Source organism: Lepidochelys kempii, chromosome 5 (genome assembly GCF_965140285.1).
Source record: "Lepidochelys kempii isolate rLepKem1 chromosome 5, rLepKem1.hap1, whole genome shotgun sequence".
Taxonomy (NCBI): domain Eukaryota; kingdom Metazoa; phylum Chordata; order Testudines; family Cheloniidae; genus Lepidochelys; species Lepidochelys kempii.
The window spans coordinates 57208037-57222216 of record NC_136384.1 but is presented as its reverse complement, the minus strand read 5'-3'; the positions used below and the strand labels follow the sequence as shown (position 1 = coordinate 57222216).

The 14180-nt window shown below is 37.2% G+C and overlaps 1 protein-coding gene across 14 annotated transcripts in view; it reads left to right on the top strand.

Annotated features, from left to right (window-relative positions):
• MEF2C (myocyte enhancer factor 2C) overlaps nucleotides 1-14180 on the top strand; it is a 143999-nt gene that overhangs the window by 46935 nt on the left and 82884 nt on the right. For 9 of the 14 annotated variants that reach the window (XM_073344443.2, XM_073344452.1, XM_073344451.1 and 6 more), the window contains one exon: nucleotides 11192-11388. In XM_073344443.2, the coding sequence (XP_073200544.1) occupies nucleotides 11335-11388 (54 nt within the window). In that variant the 5' untranslated portion in view covers nucleotides 11192-11334. Of the gene's footprint in view, nucleotides 1-7070; nucleotides 7622-9139; nucleotides 9230-11191; nucleotides 11389-14180 lie in introns of those variants that run through there. The other 5 variants (XM_073344439.1, XM_078852796.1, XM_073344447.1 and 2 more) reach the window with 4 other exon arrangements.

Genomic DNA, 14180 nt, shown 5'->3' with positions numbered 1-14180 from the left:
TAAACAATTGGGACTCGAGATTGTGACTATTAAACTTTTGCTATCTGCTTTAGCTTAGGGACCAGCTTCATATATTTGTGTACTTTCTCATTATCTGTGCCAGATGAAAATTGCAGAACCTATTTATTAATTATATTCAGCATATCTGTAGCTTATGACAAATATTCAAATTAACTAATTAGTCCTCAGAACACTTGTATAAGATAGGTAGGTATTAACCCCATTTTATGGATGGTGAAAATGAAAGCAAATTCCCAGATGACTTAATTTATTAGTGGCAGATGCAAGATTAGCAGTCAGGGGTGGCTGCCTTTCAGCATTGGCAATGCTCTTCTATACTGTGCTGCCTTTCAGCTTTACTGCAGTTTTCTGTTTCTAAGACTATCTTATCAAAAATTACTTTGTATATCAATACATTTATAAAAGTGCTTTTTCTGATTAAACATAATGTACATTCAAGGCCACAAAAAAAGATTAGCTAATGTATCTTTTTATTGATTTTGTTTTGTTTTTGTTCAGCTTACTCCTATGATGATAATAATGCTATGTTAACGATGATCCATTAAGAAAAAAATACTCTTTCCAGATGGAATGGAGATTAGTAACCAAGTGCAGTTTGTTTGCCAAGGATGAAATCCACAAAGGTACTTAGGTGCCTATATCCCATTTTTAGGCACCTCTGTGATCCACAAAACTCCTGCTTGGATGCAACCTAACCTCATAGGCCCCTAACCTTGCTCAGCACCCAAGTTTTTGCCTCTCAGCATGCATGCTGCAGCTTCATTCTAGGCTCCTGGGTACCTATTTCCCTCCTGAACCTGTGCACTGCTGCCTCGCGCTAGGCGTCCACCTAAGCCCCAGAGCAATTCTCAAACCGGGAATAGGCGTACAGCTGCCTTAATTTCATATGGGGATCTGATTCATTAGGTGAGCTCAAAGGCTGCCTATTGGGTCAGGTCCCTCCGGCGAGTTTACACAAAGTGGTGGTGGGGGGTGATGATTTCCCATATAATCTTTAGCACAGTGGTTACTGTACTCACCTAGGATCTGGTTCAAGTCCCCGGCCCCTCTCCCTCCCTGCTGGAGGGGTAGAATGAATTTAGGGATTAGGTGGTTCTCAGGTGTGTGCTTTACACACTGGGCTATGGGCTATTCTCATGTCAGGTTTCCCTCAGTCTTTCCACTATAATTAAATAAATAAATATTAATTGGGCAAGTGAAGGAATTAGAATGGCTCTGAGAGGCAACGGACCTCTCTTCAAATCCATTTTTCCCCTTGGAAGGAAGGGGGACTTGAACTGAATTTCTCCCACATCCTAGGTGAGTACTAAGCTACAGGTTATAAGGGAGGTTCTCCCTCCCTCTCGCGCCTTTTTGGGTGGGAGGGTCCAAAACATGACTTAGGTATCTGAACACCTATCTTCCCCCAATTCATGGATCATAAGCAGAGATAGGTGCTTAAATTCAGGGTACAGGGAGGCACCTATCTCCGAGAGAGGGATAGGGCTTAGCACAGACATCCTTCATTGGTGTGTCCCATTGGCTAGTTTAGGTGTCTCCCTCTCTAGTGGGCTGGCTTTGTGGATTGCAGTCTAAAGTGCCTCTCTCTCCCCTTTTGTTGTATATATGCCTAGGTGCCTAGCTCAGGCTTTGTGGATCACAGTGTTGTTCCTGTGATTTTCTAGGTGTTGCAATGCCTAAGTCCCTTTGTAAGTCTGGGCCTAAAAGCAGTAACAACAAAGCAGCAAGATTTCCTTGTACAAATGAAGTGTATTTTGTATATCAATCTTCAGGTGATATTTGTCAGGGATGTTGACTTTTTGCATTAGATGTTGCCAAACATGCTTTGGGGGTGGAGGGGTGGGATGAGGGGGTGGAGGTTAAAAAAAGTAACCAGATGCATGTGCAATGGAGTGGTTACAGCTCGGGATCTGTAGACAGGCTGTGATGCTAGATAGTGGCTTTTATACTTGCAGACAATGTTGGGTTTACCTTTGTGGTAAACACCTTCTGAACCAGTAGTAGCTTCTTCAACCCTTGAGGTGAAAACTGCTAGACATCAGTTCTGTCTAGCACAGACACAGACAGGCTGTGATGCTAGATAGTGGCTTTTATACTTGCAGACAATGTTGGGTTTACCTGTGTGGTAAACACCTTCTGAACCAGTAGTAGCTTCTTCAACCCTTGAGGTGAAAACTGCTAGACATCAGTTCTGTGAAGAATTAGAAGAACAAATCATCATATGGAAAGTATAAATTAGTTACCTAATGTAATTCTCAAAGACTAAATAAGAACTATGATGTGCTTGAGCAGCATGCTAAATTAAGTGTTTGTTTGATGCCTTTTTAACTGATTCAGGATGGATCTTAGGTATCTAGAGTGTCTTTCTTTTAACCCTTTAGAATACTGAAGTGTAATAATCAATGTTCTGGATTGAGTTACTGAAGACAAATACATATGTCTTAAGCTTCTCCACCTCTGCCTCTCACCCACACACAGCTGCTGCTTGCTCCCTTCCTCCCCTCCAAAATACCCATAGCCCACACTTCCAATGCAAAGCACCAGAAGATGTCCCCACCCCAAAGCAGGCCAACATTTTCAGGCTGCTTGCCGACTGCTTCTTAGTTTCTTAGATCCATGTCTCTGCTTTCCCCCACTGCCAACGCCACACTGTTTTTCCCCCTCTTCTGGCATGATCTTTTGATGCATCTCTTCTTTGCTGGTACCCACACAGAGGGAGATATCAGGAGCTGCTGAAGGGGGAAGTGAGTCATGTCAGGAGGCCAGTCATACGGAGGAGCTAGGTAGCTTTGGAAGGTAAGGGATGGTGCAGGACTCACTCCACTAAATATACCTATTTATCCTGCCTCTCAGTAGCCAAAATCCTTCCTCCTTCTGGAACAGTACCCTGCTGGAACCTAAAAACCCAGGAGAAGAGGAAGATCCTGAATAACAGACACACGGAGAATAGCTCATGTCCTAAGGCTTAAATGGGATATCAAAATTATCACATGGTTATATTGGCATCACTGCATGAATTTGGCTTTTTGTTTTTTAAAGGAACAGACACATTGTGACTTCAGATGTTATTAAAATTGTGTACATTTCACCTGTTTAAAAGAGGTGTTCTATCCTAATTTCTGAGCTGCATAGTACAAAGAACCTGTTTCACAGACAAAAGCAGATTTCTCACCCCTATGTAACTAAGAGCTGGTGTTTTCAGAGCAGTATTTTGTATTAGCTTTATTAAATACCTGACATACCTTTCATCTCCTTTTGTCCTTGGAAAAAATATGTTAAAATGGGAATGGAAGTCTTAATGTAAAATTTTCAGCTGTTGTGGTTATTGGGAAGAAGGAGATAGTTGCCCTGTCATTTCTGCATTTTAATCCTCAGCTGTCTCCAGGCAGATAGTTGAGTTTGGAAAGCTTCATAGTTTTTATACCCCTGCTACGTTTGTCAAATTAACACTTCTGTAGAATAAACTATCAGGGCTGCGTACCATCTGCAATTTGTGATTTGCCTTGTTAATGACGATGATAGAATAAATGAACAGTTAGCATCTCAGCACACTATCCACCGTATTATGCAGACTACTTTATATTTTAGGAAGACCACAGTTTAATACCTGACATTAATAGTGGGATCAGGTACTATGGTCACCTCACCTTTGTCTCCTTTGTCTGTCTTGTCCTCGTCCATTTCTCCACAAACACAAGTCAACGGCACCCCAAGGTATTATGGTAAAAGACAAGTTTCTGGAGTTGAATACAAAAAAGAAAAGGGACAGTCTTCTGTTTGATTGTTCTCTGCTAAGAAAGGAAGTGCCACATATAAGATATGCCAGCAATGTTAGGTTGTAGGAACAAAATAACAAAAATATCTGGATGAAAGTTATGTCTTTTAGATCTGTGCTGTAGGAAAACATTCCTTTTTCTATGAACAATCGTAGTTCTGGGTCTGATTCTTCTCTCACTTACACTAGTATAAATGAGAAGTAACTCCACAGAAATTAGTGGAGTTATGTTGTGTAAAACAAAAGTTAGGGAAGAATCAGGCCCTGGGAGATGACTCAGAGATATAGAAGATTCTGTGTCTCTGTGTGGGGTTGGGGGGTGGAGGAGCCATCTAAAAAAGATTTGTATTTGGTGCAAAAAATGATCTAATATAGCACCAAAATATGTTCATTAAGAGTCAGGCTTCTCAAGTGGAATGAGATAACTGCAAGTTATTATACAATATATATACTATACAGGAACCATATTGTGCCTCTGTGGAGAAATACCAATGGAGGGGCAAGGAAACTGTGCATTGACCCTTGAGGACCCCATTGTGGGTGCAGGATTTGCCCTTCCATGGAAGAAAGCAGGGGTTCTTGCTTATGAACCCCCTGGATCTCCCAAGGTTTGCTCAGATTTTGAGGATCCTCTCAGGTACCAGGTCTCTGCCATCTCCCCGTTTCCCTAGCAGCACAGTTTCAGTGCAGCCACTGTGATAGAAACTCCCCAGACAGTGCCAACCGTGAGACACCTCTTTAGGGGGTTCATCAGTACAGTGCATGTGCATCAGTAATTTTAATACAGTCCTAGACTGTCTCACCTCTACCCTACCATTCCAACAAATGTCCTGTTCATCCCATCTCCCTCCAGTTGCAGATTATTGGATTCACACAGAGCCCCTGCACAGGATCTAGGGGAAAGGAACATAATTGCTACAGAGATTGCTACTGCTGAACCCCCGATCTCTTTCTGCACGGAGAAGAGAGATCCACAATTTGAGAGTCCCATTCTCATGCCAATCCTTATAACACAATCTGTCCCTAAATTTAGAAACTTGCTGCGCTACTTGTAGGCTGGGCTCATTAGGCGGTGTATCGACATAGATTAGTTTAGGCCAGACTCCAGATTTAATATTACCTGCAACCTGTTTTCAAATGTTTTCAGCCCCAAATGGCAGCAGTTTCACAGTACCTGTACGAGTTCCTCTCATGCTGTTTTCACCATTTTGGGCTCAAATCCTATCAGAGTGGGATGAAAATGAACATCTAATCTCATATGATTTCAGCAACACCCACACTGGAACGTGAAAATAGACCCCTTCCAGTTTGGCATCTGACTTGGAACAAAATCATGGGGAGCAGTTTAGATCCAGGGATCAAAAATCACCTCAAACATTTGAAAGGGTCAGAGTCAAAGTTCTGGCTTTGCCCTTCTCTAGTTCCCAGGTAGCTTGGTGATGATGTGTTCCATCATTTTTAGAACTTGGGAAGTGAGACTGTATTATGAACTCTTGACTAGACAAGCTCTAAAACAGTATTGATCAGGAAGAAAGCAGCTCAGCTTCCCTCTCAGCTAGAGGAATAATGCAACAAAAATATAAGGGATAAGGAGTCCAAAGTGAAATGGAGGGATTTTCCAGGCAACATGGCTATATTCAGGAACACATCAGACATGCAGTCAGACATCAATAAGAATAATAACTAGGCTGTTTCTTTTGAAGTGGAGACTGTTGAAAATAAAGTAGACAGGTTCTGCTCCCCCTTAAAATAAATAAATAAATAGAGAAAATATTAATTAGGTAAGAAATATTATAAATTCAGCAGGTACCTTCAAAGTCAGTAGTAAAATTAGTAAAATCAGCATATCTAGATAAATGATTAAAGTTTTCTCTTAAAATGATAATGAATCATCTAAATATGAGAGAGAATTGATTTTGCAGCTGGTGACCCTGCGGCTATTTTGCCATTTACTGAATGCACAGCCAGCATTCTGTAGTTTACTTTTTGTTAAAAATTATGCCAGCTTTTAGAAAAACAATGTGTAAAGGATATGTTAAAACTGGTTAAGTTTTACTTTACAAAAGACATTTTACCTCAGATAAGATAAACAAATGAAAGGATCAATAGAATTCTTGCACTCACTAGTCCATGCATCATGTTTAATGTTTTTTCAGTATTACATGTGCTAGCTTCAGTAGTCTATATTTGTATGTTATGACTCTGCTATGATTTAAAGTTTGTCTTATACTTTCTGTAGAAAAATGCACTCTCTCCTGAGATAAATTTAGCAGATTAGAATGAATTCCCTCCCACAACTTTTAATGTGGTATTCTGACCATAAGATCAAAACACATAAATGTAGGTTATGTTCAATTTCAAAATCAGAGTGTTGTGGACAGCTGTTTGAAATCTTAAAATTACTCATTCATTTGTTGCGTGGCTTCTTGCCCAAATGAACCATACAGTAGAGTGCACTATTTCTGTATCACAGTTATATTGCAACAATGATGACATGAAATATGTAAATCTGTTATAAAAAGTTGCTGTTAATCAGCCAGATTCTGCCCTCAGTTACGCTCACTCACGCTACAATCACATATAATCTTAAGGGCCAAATTTACCACTGGTGATATCTCTGTTGACCTCGGTAGAATTATATCAGAGACAAATTTGACCGAATGAGATTGCTCAGTGAAGAATTTGGCCCAGTGACTTTTGCCCTTGTTCTATATTTATCGCAATACTAAACAGTACAGGGTGGGGGATTCAAAACCATCTTTATTTGGTCCCATGAATCTCTTTTTAAAATAGGATAGCTCTTTTTATCTGTACATTGTGCCTGATCATCCAATCCTTGTTCAGGTAAAATTTCAGTGGGAGTTTTGTTTGAGTAAGGACTGGGGATTAACTGTTGGGTGTTTTTGTTGTTGTTGTTGTTTTGGGGGGGGCTCATTATTTTAATTAAAGAAAACAAAATTTTCTCTGACACATCATTTTCAGCATTATCGGTATATTTAGCTCTTTCTTTAGGGCCTGATGGAAAGCTTATAAATTATGTCAATGTAAAGACTCCAATTGATTGCAGTGGACTTTTGGATCAGGCCTTTATCTGTCAAGGTAAAGGATTTTTTTTTTACAGCATTTCTCATTTCTTTACATTTTTTGATAATATACAGGCTATTCTGGAATTTTTTTTTATTTTAAATCTAATAAGCCTACTAAAGAAGCCTGCTGCCTAGCAAAAGAGAAAAATCTTTATGGCAGGTTTGTTTCTTTTGTAATGAAATCATGAAAACTTTAATCAGTGACACATTTTAGCTAAGTTTTTCAGGGGTCACCTTGTTTATAAATTAACTATTTTGATTCTCTTATTTAGATACTCCTTACTATCCTTTCTGTGAGTTGTTCAAAGAACTCTGTCTGGGGTGTTGCAGCAGTACAGATTCAGACAGTACTGTTCGGAGAAGGAAGTGGAGAGTTTTGGTTCCCATTTTGCACTTCTGGAACAGTTTAGGGAAGGAAGCACCTTTACACCTTTTATTGTTCGTGGTTGCTGACATCATATCCTTCCCTGACCACTCTGTGCGTGTTTCCTGCCATTCTATCAAGATTCTTCTGTGTTGCAGGGAGAGAAGGGGAGAGTTTGTGTGTGTGTGTGAGAGAGAGAAAGAGAGAGAGAGAGAGAGAGAGAATGAGAGGGGGGAGTGGTTGCTGATCTGCAGCATTTGTCCTTTACAACTTATTCCTTTTTTTGAGGCTCAGATCACTCTTCCATCAGCTATCTCTGCCTGTGCTAAATCATAAAGTGAACAGAAGCCCGCCAAAATGAAGTTCCTCTTTTTAGTAAGCAGTCTGATTTTTTTATGTTTGGGTTTGCAAAAAAGAGAGAAAAAATGCTGAAGACTGTAACTCCACAGGATTTAACTATGACATTTTTTTTTAAATGCAGATTGTTTACATGTAACTATGTCACTACGTTGGAAGTTTTCTTTTATGTGGAAAGTTATTTCAGCGAGGCTTCTGGAATTATTTTAAGTCCCTTTGGGTAATGAAAGCCTGCAGGACTAGCTTGAGTTTTGTACTACTTGCAAGTTTTCTACTTAGTGTGCTTTATTTGCATTTGGAAAATGTAATTTGATCAGTGAACAGGAACTTCAAAAATTTAATACCATAAACTGTATTCCTGCAGGAATATCCAAAAAGTATCATGAGCATTACTGAAATTCCTAGAGCAGGTGAAGGGCAATTGATAATATCCATAATTCTTTGCATTCTGGTTGACACAAAAGTTGTCAGTCCTTTGAAAGTTATGACCCATGAATCAGATATACTGATTTACTCATCTCAAGATACATTATATTTCATCCAAATAGTTGCTTTTATATGTTTGGTGTGGGGGGGAGGGGGGTGTACAGACACTCATATGTGAAATATACAGTTTAGAACTATATATGTGTATGTTGCTATATATTTATATGTATGTATATAAATATAGAGACAGATGCACAAAATACCAGATATCACAATTTATTTGTATTTGCAATAAAAATAACAAATTATAGAAAGGCAAGAAATTCACTAAACAAGATCAATCATTTTTATTTGTCATTAGGTGAGTAAACAAAAAGCAATCAGGAGAGTAAACAAAAAGCACCTTCAGGTGAATTCAGTAAAAGGTAACCTGTTGCCTTTAGGTAACACTTCTTGCATTTCTGTGTAATTTTGAGATAGATATCTATGTATGGGATCCCATTAATTTCTTCTCCCTCCGACATCCTGTAAATAATGCGCTACCTTCCGCATTTGTTTTTTCTTCCTAATAGATTGTTTCTTCAAACTATGGGACAAATTTTGCTCTGAGTTACACTAATATAAATTTGGTGTAGTCAGTGAATTTGACATCCATGTAACTGAGGGCAGAATTTGGCCCCAAAAGCATTGTGTGACTATTTTAAGAATAGTTAGTTGTGCCATTGAGTATTAAGAGTTCCGTACTCTGAGCTATCTATAAAAGTTTTTGTTATTTGAAAGATTGGTGTGAAATGTGGAACTGATAACTGTTTGGGAGAGGGGCTCACCATATTGTTATTTCACCAGGAGCTGGCTGTGCTCTTCTGAGTAGATTTTCAACATTCACTCTTTTTTCTGCACTCATTCAGCTTCAGAATCTTGATCTGTAAAGCAGCTCTCATCCTTGCTAACCCTGTCACCACTTTTCTAATCTGTCCACCCTGACCTTCCACCTTGAAGTGACTAAGAGCTTAGGCAGGCGTAGTGCTGTAAGCCGATAGTGCCACCAGCTTCAGTTGAATGAAAGGAAAGGAAATTGTTCCATATGCATTTGCTATGGATTAGTGTATTGGCTTACTGTTACAGAGAAAGCCTGTTAGACTCCTTTGGGTCCTGCATGTGCATGGGAAACACCACTTTAACTTGCTCTTTGTATCGGAGGTAAGACTATAAGAAAAACAGGAAAGAAACCCAGTCCAAGGAAATTTAAGACCGTTTCTAAAAATAGCCTGGGTTTGTTTGTCAACAGTGAATATCAGATGGGACTATGGCTCCTAGATTTGTTTAGAAAAAAGTTTGTATAAATACATTTTAAATAATTTGTTTTAATTCACTGTTTGGCACATCTAGTTTTTTATGGTTAATATGGTCTGGTGACTGTCATTTTAAGTAGTAAAAAGATTGCTGAACTGTTTCCAATGGGCAAAAAAGCTGCAGAAATACTTGTGCACTTTATTTTGATGGCATCACAAATTACTCCATCTTGCATGCCATATACTGTAAAATAATATTGATTAGCGATATACAAAGGCATTCAGGTATAGACAATATTAGGATCTAAACCTTGTTTAATCCAGCAGAATTGATTATATCATAATAGCTAGTTAAAAATTATAATCAGCTGATTATCTTTTACCTATGATCTCAACTCTTCTTAAGGTGATAAAATACTGGACAGCTTCAAATTAAATAAATACAAAGAAAATCAAGAGAGAATTGAAGATCAGACAGAGTGATGTCCAGCTTTTCTACCTTTTCTTTGAATCAGAGCCAAATAATGGATTTAATGGCTAGGACATCGGCTTAGTGTTACATAACATATTGGGGGAATTTATCAAGTTGGCTGTGAGAGCACCAGCTTAAAATAAACAAGAAAACTCCAATTTGTTGTAAAATTGGTAAATTGGACGAATGAAGAAATACTTTTAGTATAACGGAACTGAGGTAAAAGTGGTGATGCACTGATCATTTTTTATTGAATCCTTTTTATATTGCGGGATTTTTTTTTTGGAAGTGTTTACAAATACTCTGTGCTGTCACACTCAGCTAATAATTATGGTAAATCTTAGGGGTGATAAGAGACAAAAGGAATATTTATATTATATGAATTTTATTGCCAGATTTAACATAATTTGTGTATGAACTTTTCCAAAAGTTTTTCTTGTCTTTTGTTTTGTTTGGTTAAATAATGTTTTGCAAGACTTTAGAATTACTCCTAAAGTTTATGGCATTTTATGGCATTTTATGGAATATTTTCTGTTATTTTGTCATGTATTTATCTATTTACTCTAACAGTATTTAATTGTATAATGCAACTAGTTTTTGTAAAGTGCAGAGGACTAATATGTGGGCTTGTTGTCAGAAATGTGAAAATACTAATTCAAAACATTCTTTACTGAGCAACTCTTCCTATTATTCTGTTCTGCATAGATTAAATACCTTATGCAAATATTCTTGAATGGAAAAATTCACGTTAGCTAGTTATGTACCTGTGGTATAGATAGTTTAGAACATACTTTGAAATGTAGTGGGATAAAGAAGTACTACTTTTCTTTTAAAGTATTTTAAGTAGTACTTGAATTAACTGTATGTTTTTTTAAAGAATGAGATTAAAGGATTTAGATTTAAACTAGCTGACATTTCTCATATATCGAATAGCACTTTAATAATGGTCCATCCTATTTGCATAATGAGGGGCATTATCACCTCTGCTGTCAAAACACAAGATTGTTTTCCCTTCAGGAATGAATTAGCTGGCCTACTTAGCATACACAGGTACAGAAAGGTTCGTTAACTATCTTATTTAGGTAATTTTTCATATTAGCACAATGAATGATATTTTTAAAATAGAGATACCTAAATCCATGAAAATTATGGAGACATGCATTTCAGTCATCTTAATCATTTCTTGAAAGATTTGTGGGATCATGTATAACTATGAAAATAAACTTTCAGGTTACTACTATTAATATTGTCTTATTTACTTTATAACTGCAAAATAATTTGCTTGTGCACTAGATTATAATTAAGGCACTTGGTAAACTCCCTGTGGTAACTTTTATCTATCTAGCTGGCAGTTTTTATCAGTTTTATAGTAAGAGTTTATGTCTTTTGTGTGCTTAGCAGGAACGGATGCAGGGGTCTGTGAACTGAGTAGTGCAAGTGCTGAAGAGGGAGATTTGTTTTGAGGAAACGGGAAAGAGGAAGAAAAGAGAAGGAAAAAATACATAATTCCAGGGACGAGAGAGAGAAGAAAAACGGGGACTATGGGGAGAAAAAAGATTCAGATCACAAGGATTATGGATGAACGTAACAGACAGGTGAGTAGCAAAAATTACTGCTTGTATTGGAGCTTCATCTTATAGTATATTGTTGGTGTGGCTTACACAAGGCAGTGATAATAAAGAAGATAAAGATTTTTAGAAATATTTTTACCTTGTGTTACACAATATATGAGTAAATGAATATTTAAGGTGCTTTTGGAAACATCAAGATGTCTGACTTGTATATTTTTAAAGTTTTTTAATATGTTACAGTTTGGGGTTTGGAGACATAGGCCCTGATCCTGCAAAGACTTATGTGCATGCTTAACTGTACACACACTAGGAGCAGTCCCATTGAATCATGCACAATGCATAAAGTTAAGCATGACTGCAAATCTTTGCAGGATCCAGGCCATAGCACCTAATCCTGCAAACCTTTATACACATGAACAACTTTATTTGCATGAGGAGTCGCACTGAACTCAGTGAAACACCTCACATGAGTAAAATGATTCATGTATGTGCATTTTGGCACAACTGAGTTCTTATCTATGGTACAGGAAAGTACTTGTTCATATATGTTGAAGTCTTTGCTGCTTGTGTGTTGGACATGGATTTTGAAAGGGATCTGCACATCATAATGTGGCTTAATAATCAAGACCTAATAATGCTGGTATGTTGCATGCACCATGAAACAAAGAGTCTATACTGATACTGGCTGGAAATAAGTCTGCCGGGGTCAGTCACCTCTTTTTTTTTTCCTTTTTTTTAATGTGCTGGACACTCTGATACCAAATATTAACAGCAGTACATCCTCTGGTTAAATGTGATCATAAGCCAAAATTAATGTTTCTCTATTTTAAGAAAAATAAAAGTCTCACTATTCAGTGTCCTGAATTAAAATCTGTCAATGTATACTTAATTTGTACCTGAGATATTGTACTAAGATTTGAGGCACACAAATACAGAAATAAGATACATAACATTATTGAATAGTATTACTAGTTGCCTATTAAGAGTGTGGCTACAGTTTAGGATTACCCTACTGTAATTATTTTCTATACCTCAAAAAGCATTTAGTATTCAGTTAATTTTAAAACACTAATTACATGTACTTGATGTATTATTTTCTTTGTATATGCAAATTTGTATTATAGGAAATTATTATGTTGTCTTTAGGGCTTAAAGTCTCATAATACCATCCAGAAGCAACCCAGTAGAGGAATGATCTAAAATTTTTGTTTTCAAGCGTGTCTTCCATTGAATTTGTAAGCGCTGTAGTATGAGCATGCCTTGTACTCTCCGTGGCAGAAAATCGAGTTTAAAAAGCAAACAATGCTAGGATTTATGATGGATACAGTCTGTGTTTTCCCTACAGGTTGCTTATTGCTGTGGGCCAAGCCAGAAAGCAATAATTCTGTCAATATAAAACCACCATATTTGTTTTAATTGGTCTGTAGCTTGAAATTGAAATTAAAGTTGAAATATTGAACTGGATGTGTCATTAACCATTTAGACACTGGCTGTTCTGGCCAATACCATGTTACCACAATTTCTTCCAAAGCATGTCTGAATTAACATGTTGTAAATAAAGCTACATAATTTTGCCATTAGTAACATTTATTTATACTGTAGCTTTAGTATCCACTTTCATGCGTTAATAGAAGAAGCCAATAGAGGACTTCATTCTCCAATGCTGTCAATCTTGCACCTTTCATGAGGAGTAAATTTACTTAAAAAATAAATAATACAGATCTTTAAATCATTTACTGTAGCACTCCAAGATTTTTAACACCAGTTCTCAAAATTAGTAATATCTAAAAGCCTTTCTTTGATTCATATACTGTATATTTCATCAGCAATCTTGCAGCCACTCTTAGTCATAACATTGGAAGACTAATAGCTATAGCATTACTACGTTACTATAGAAATGGTTTATTTTTCAAGTGTTTGGTTATTTTCGTAATTTTGGTAAACCAGATTTAATAACAAATCTGGAAGGATAATTGTACCATCCTTTAGCTGCCACACACTATAAGTGGCTTCATGCTGCTGCCTCATTTCTAATAACATTTTGAAAACTCCATTAGTAAACTGTTTCTATTGGTTTTTCTCCTTTGTACATTTAGGGCCTGATCCAGAGCCCAGGTAAGTCAGTGAAAAGATTTCTGTTGACTTCAGTGGGCTTTGGATCAAGCAGCTGAAGTCCAGCTGTACTGCTAGCAATTCAGTATGACTGGATTTTCACTGGCTTTGCTGATTGTTCTTTTAAAAATTTGAACAGGAAGTAGTACTTCACAAACATGGGTATTTGTTAAAATATTTCACATCCTGTCAGCTGTTGCTCCTTCTGAGCACAGTTTCATCACTGAATTTGTTTTCTAATGTATACATTTCTGCATTATGTTTTTTTAAAGTCTTCTATGTATTGATTTCTAATATTACATTATATTTGTGAAAACAGATGAACCAAATTAATTTGGATGCACAGAACAGGGAATTCATAAACTGTAAGAAGTTTTTTAATATTCATTTTTTTAAAGTCCCAGTTAGAGCCATTTTTGTAAACCTTAGTCCTGCAAGTAGTCCCATATTCTAGTCTAATGAGACTACTACTGCATGAGTGAGGACTGTTCACCTACTTTATGGGTTTGGGCTCTTAGCCTGTTCCCATCATAAGGAAAGGTTTTCACAAGGGACACAGAACAAAACCAAATCTGTTTATCTGAACCTGTCATACAGTCATTCGTATTGAAATTTTCAGTGTAGTTCTTCTGAGCAAGGAGGGTTGGATGCAGAGAGTGGGGGAGCGTGCTGCATGTGGAGTGTTCATCCCATGTGCAGATCAT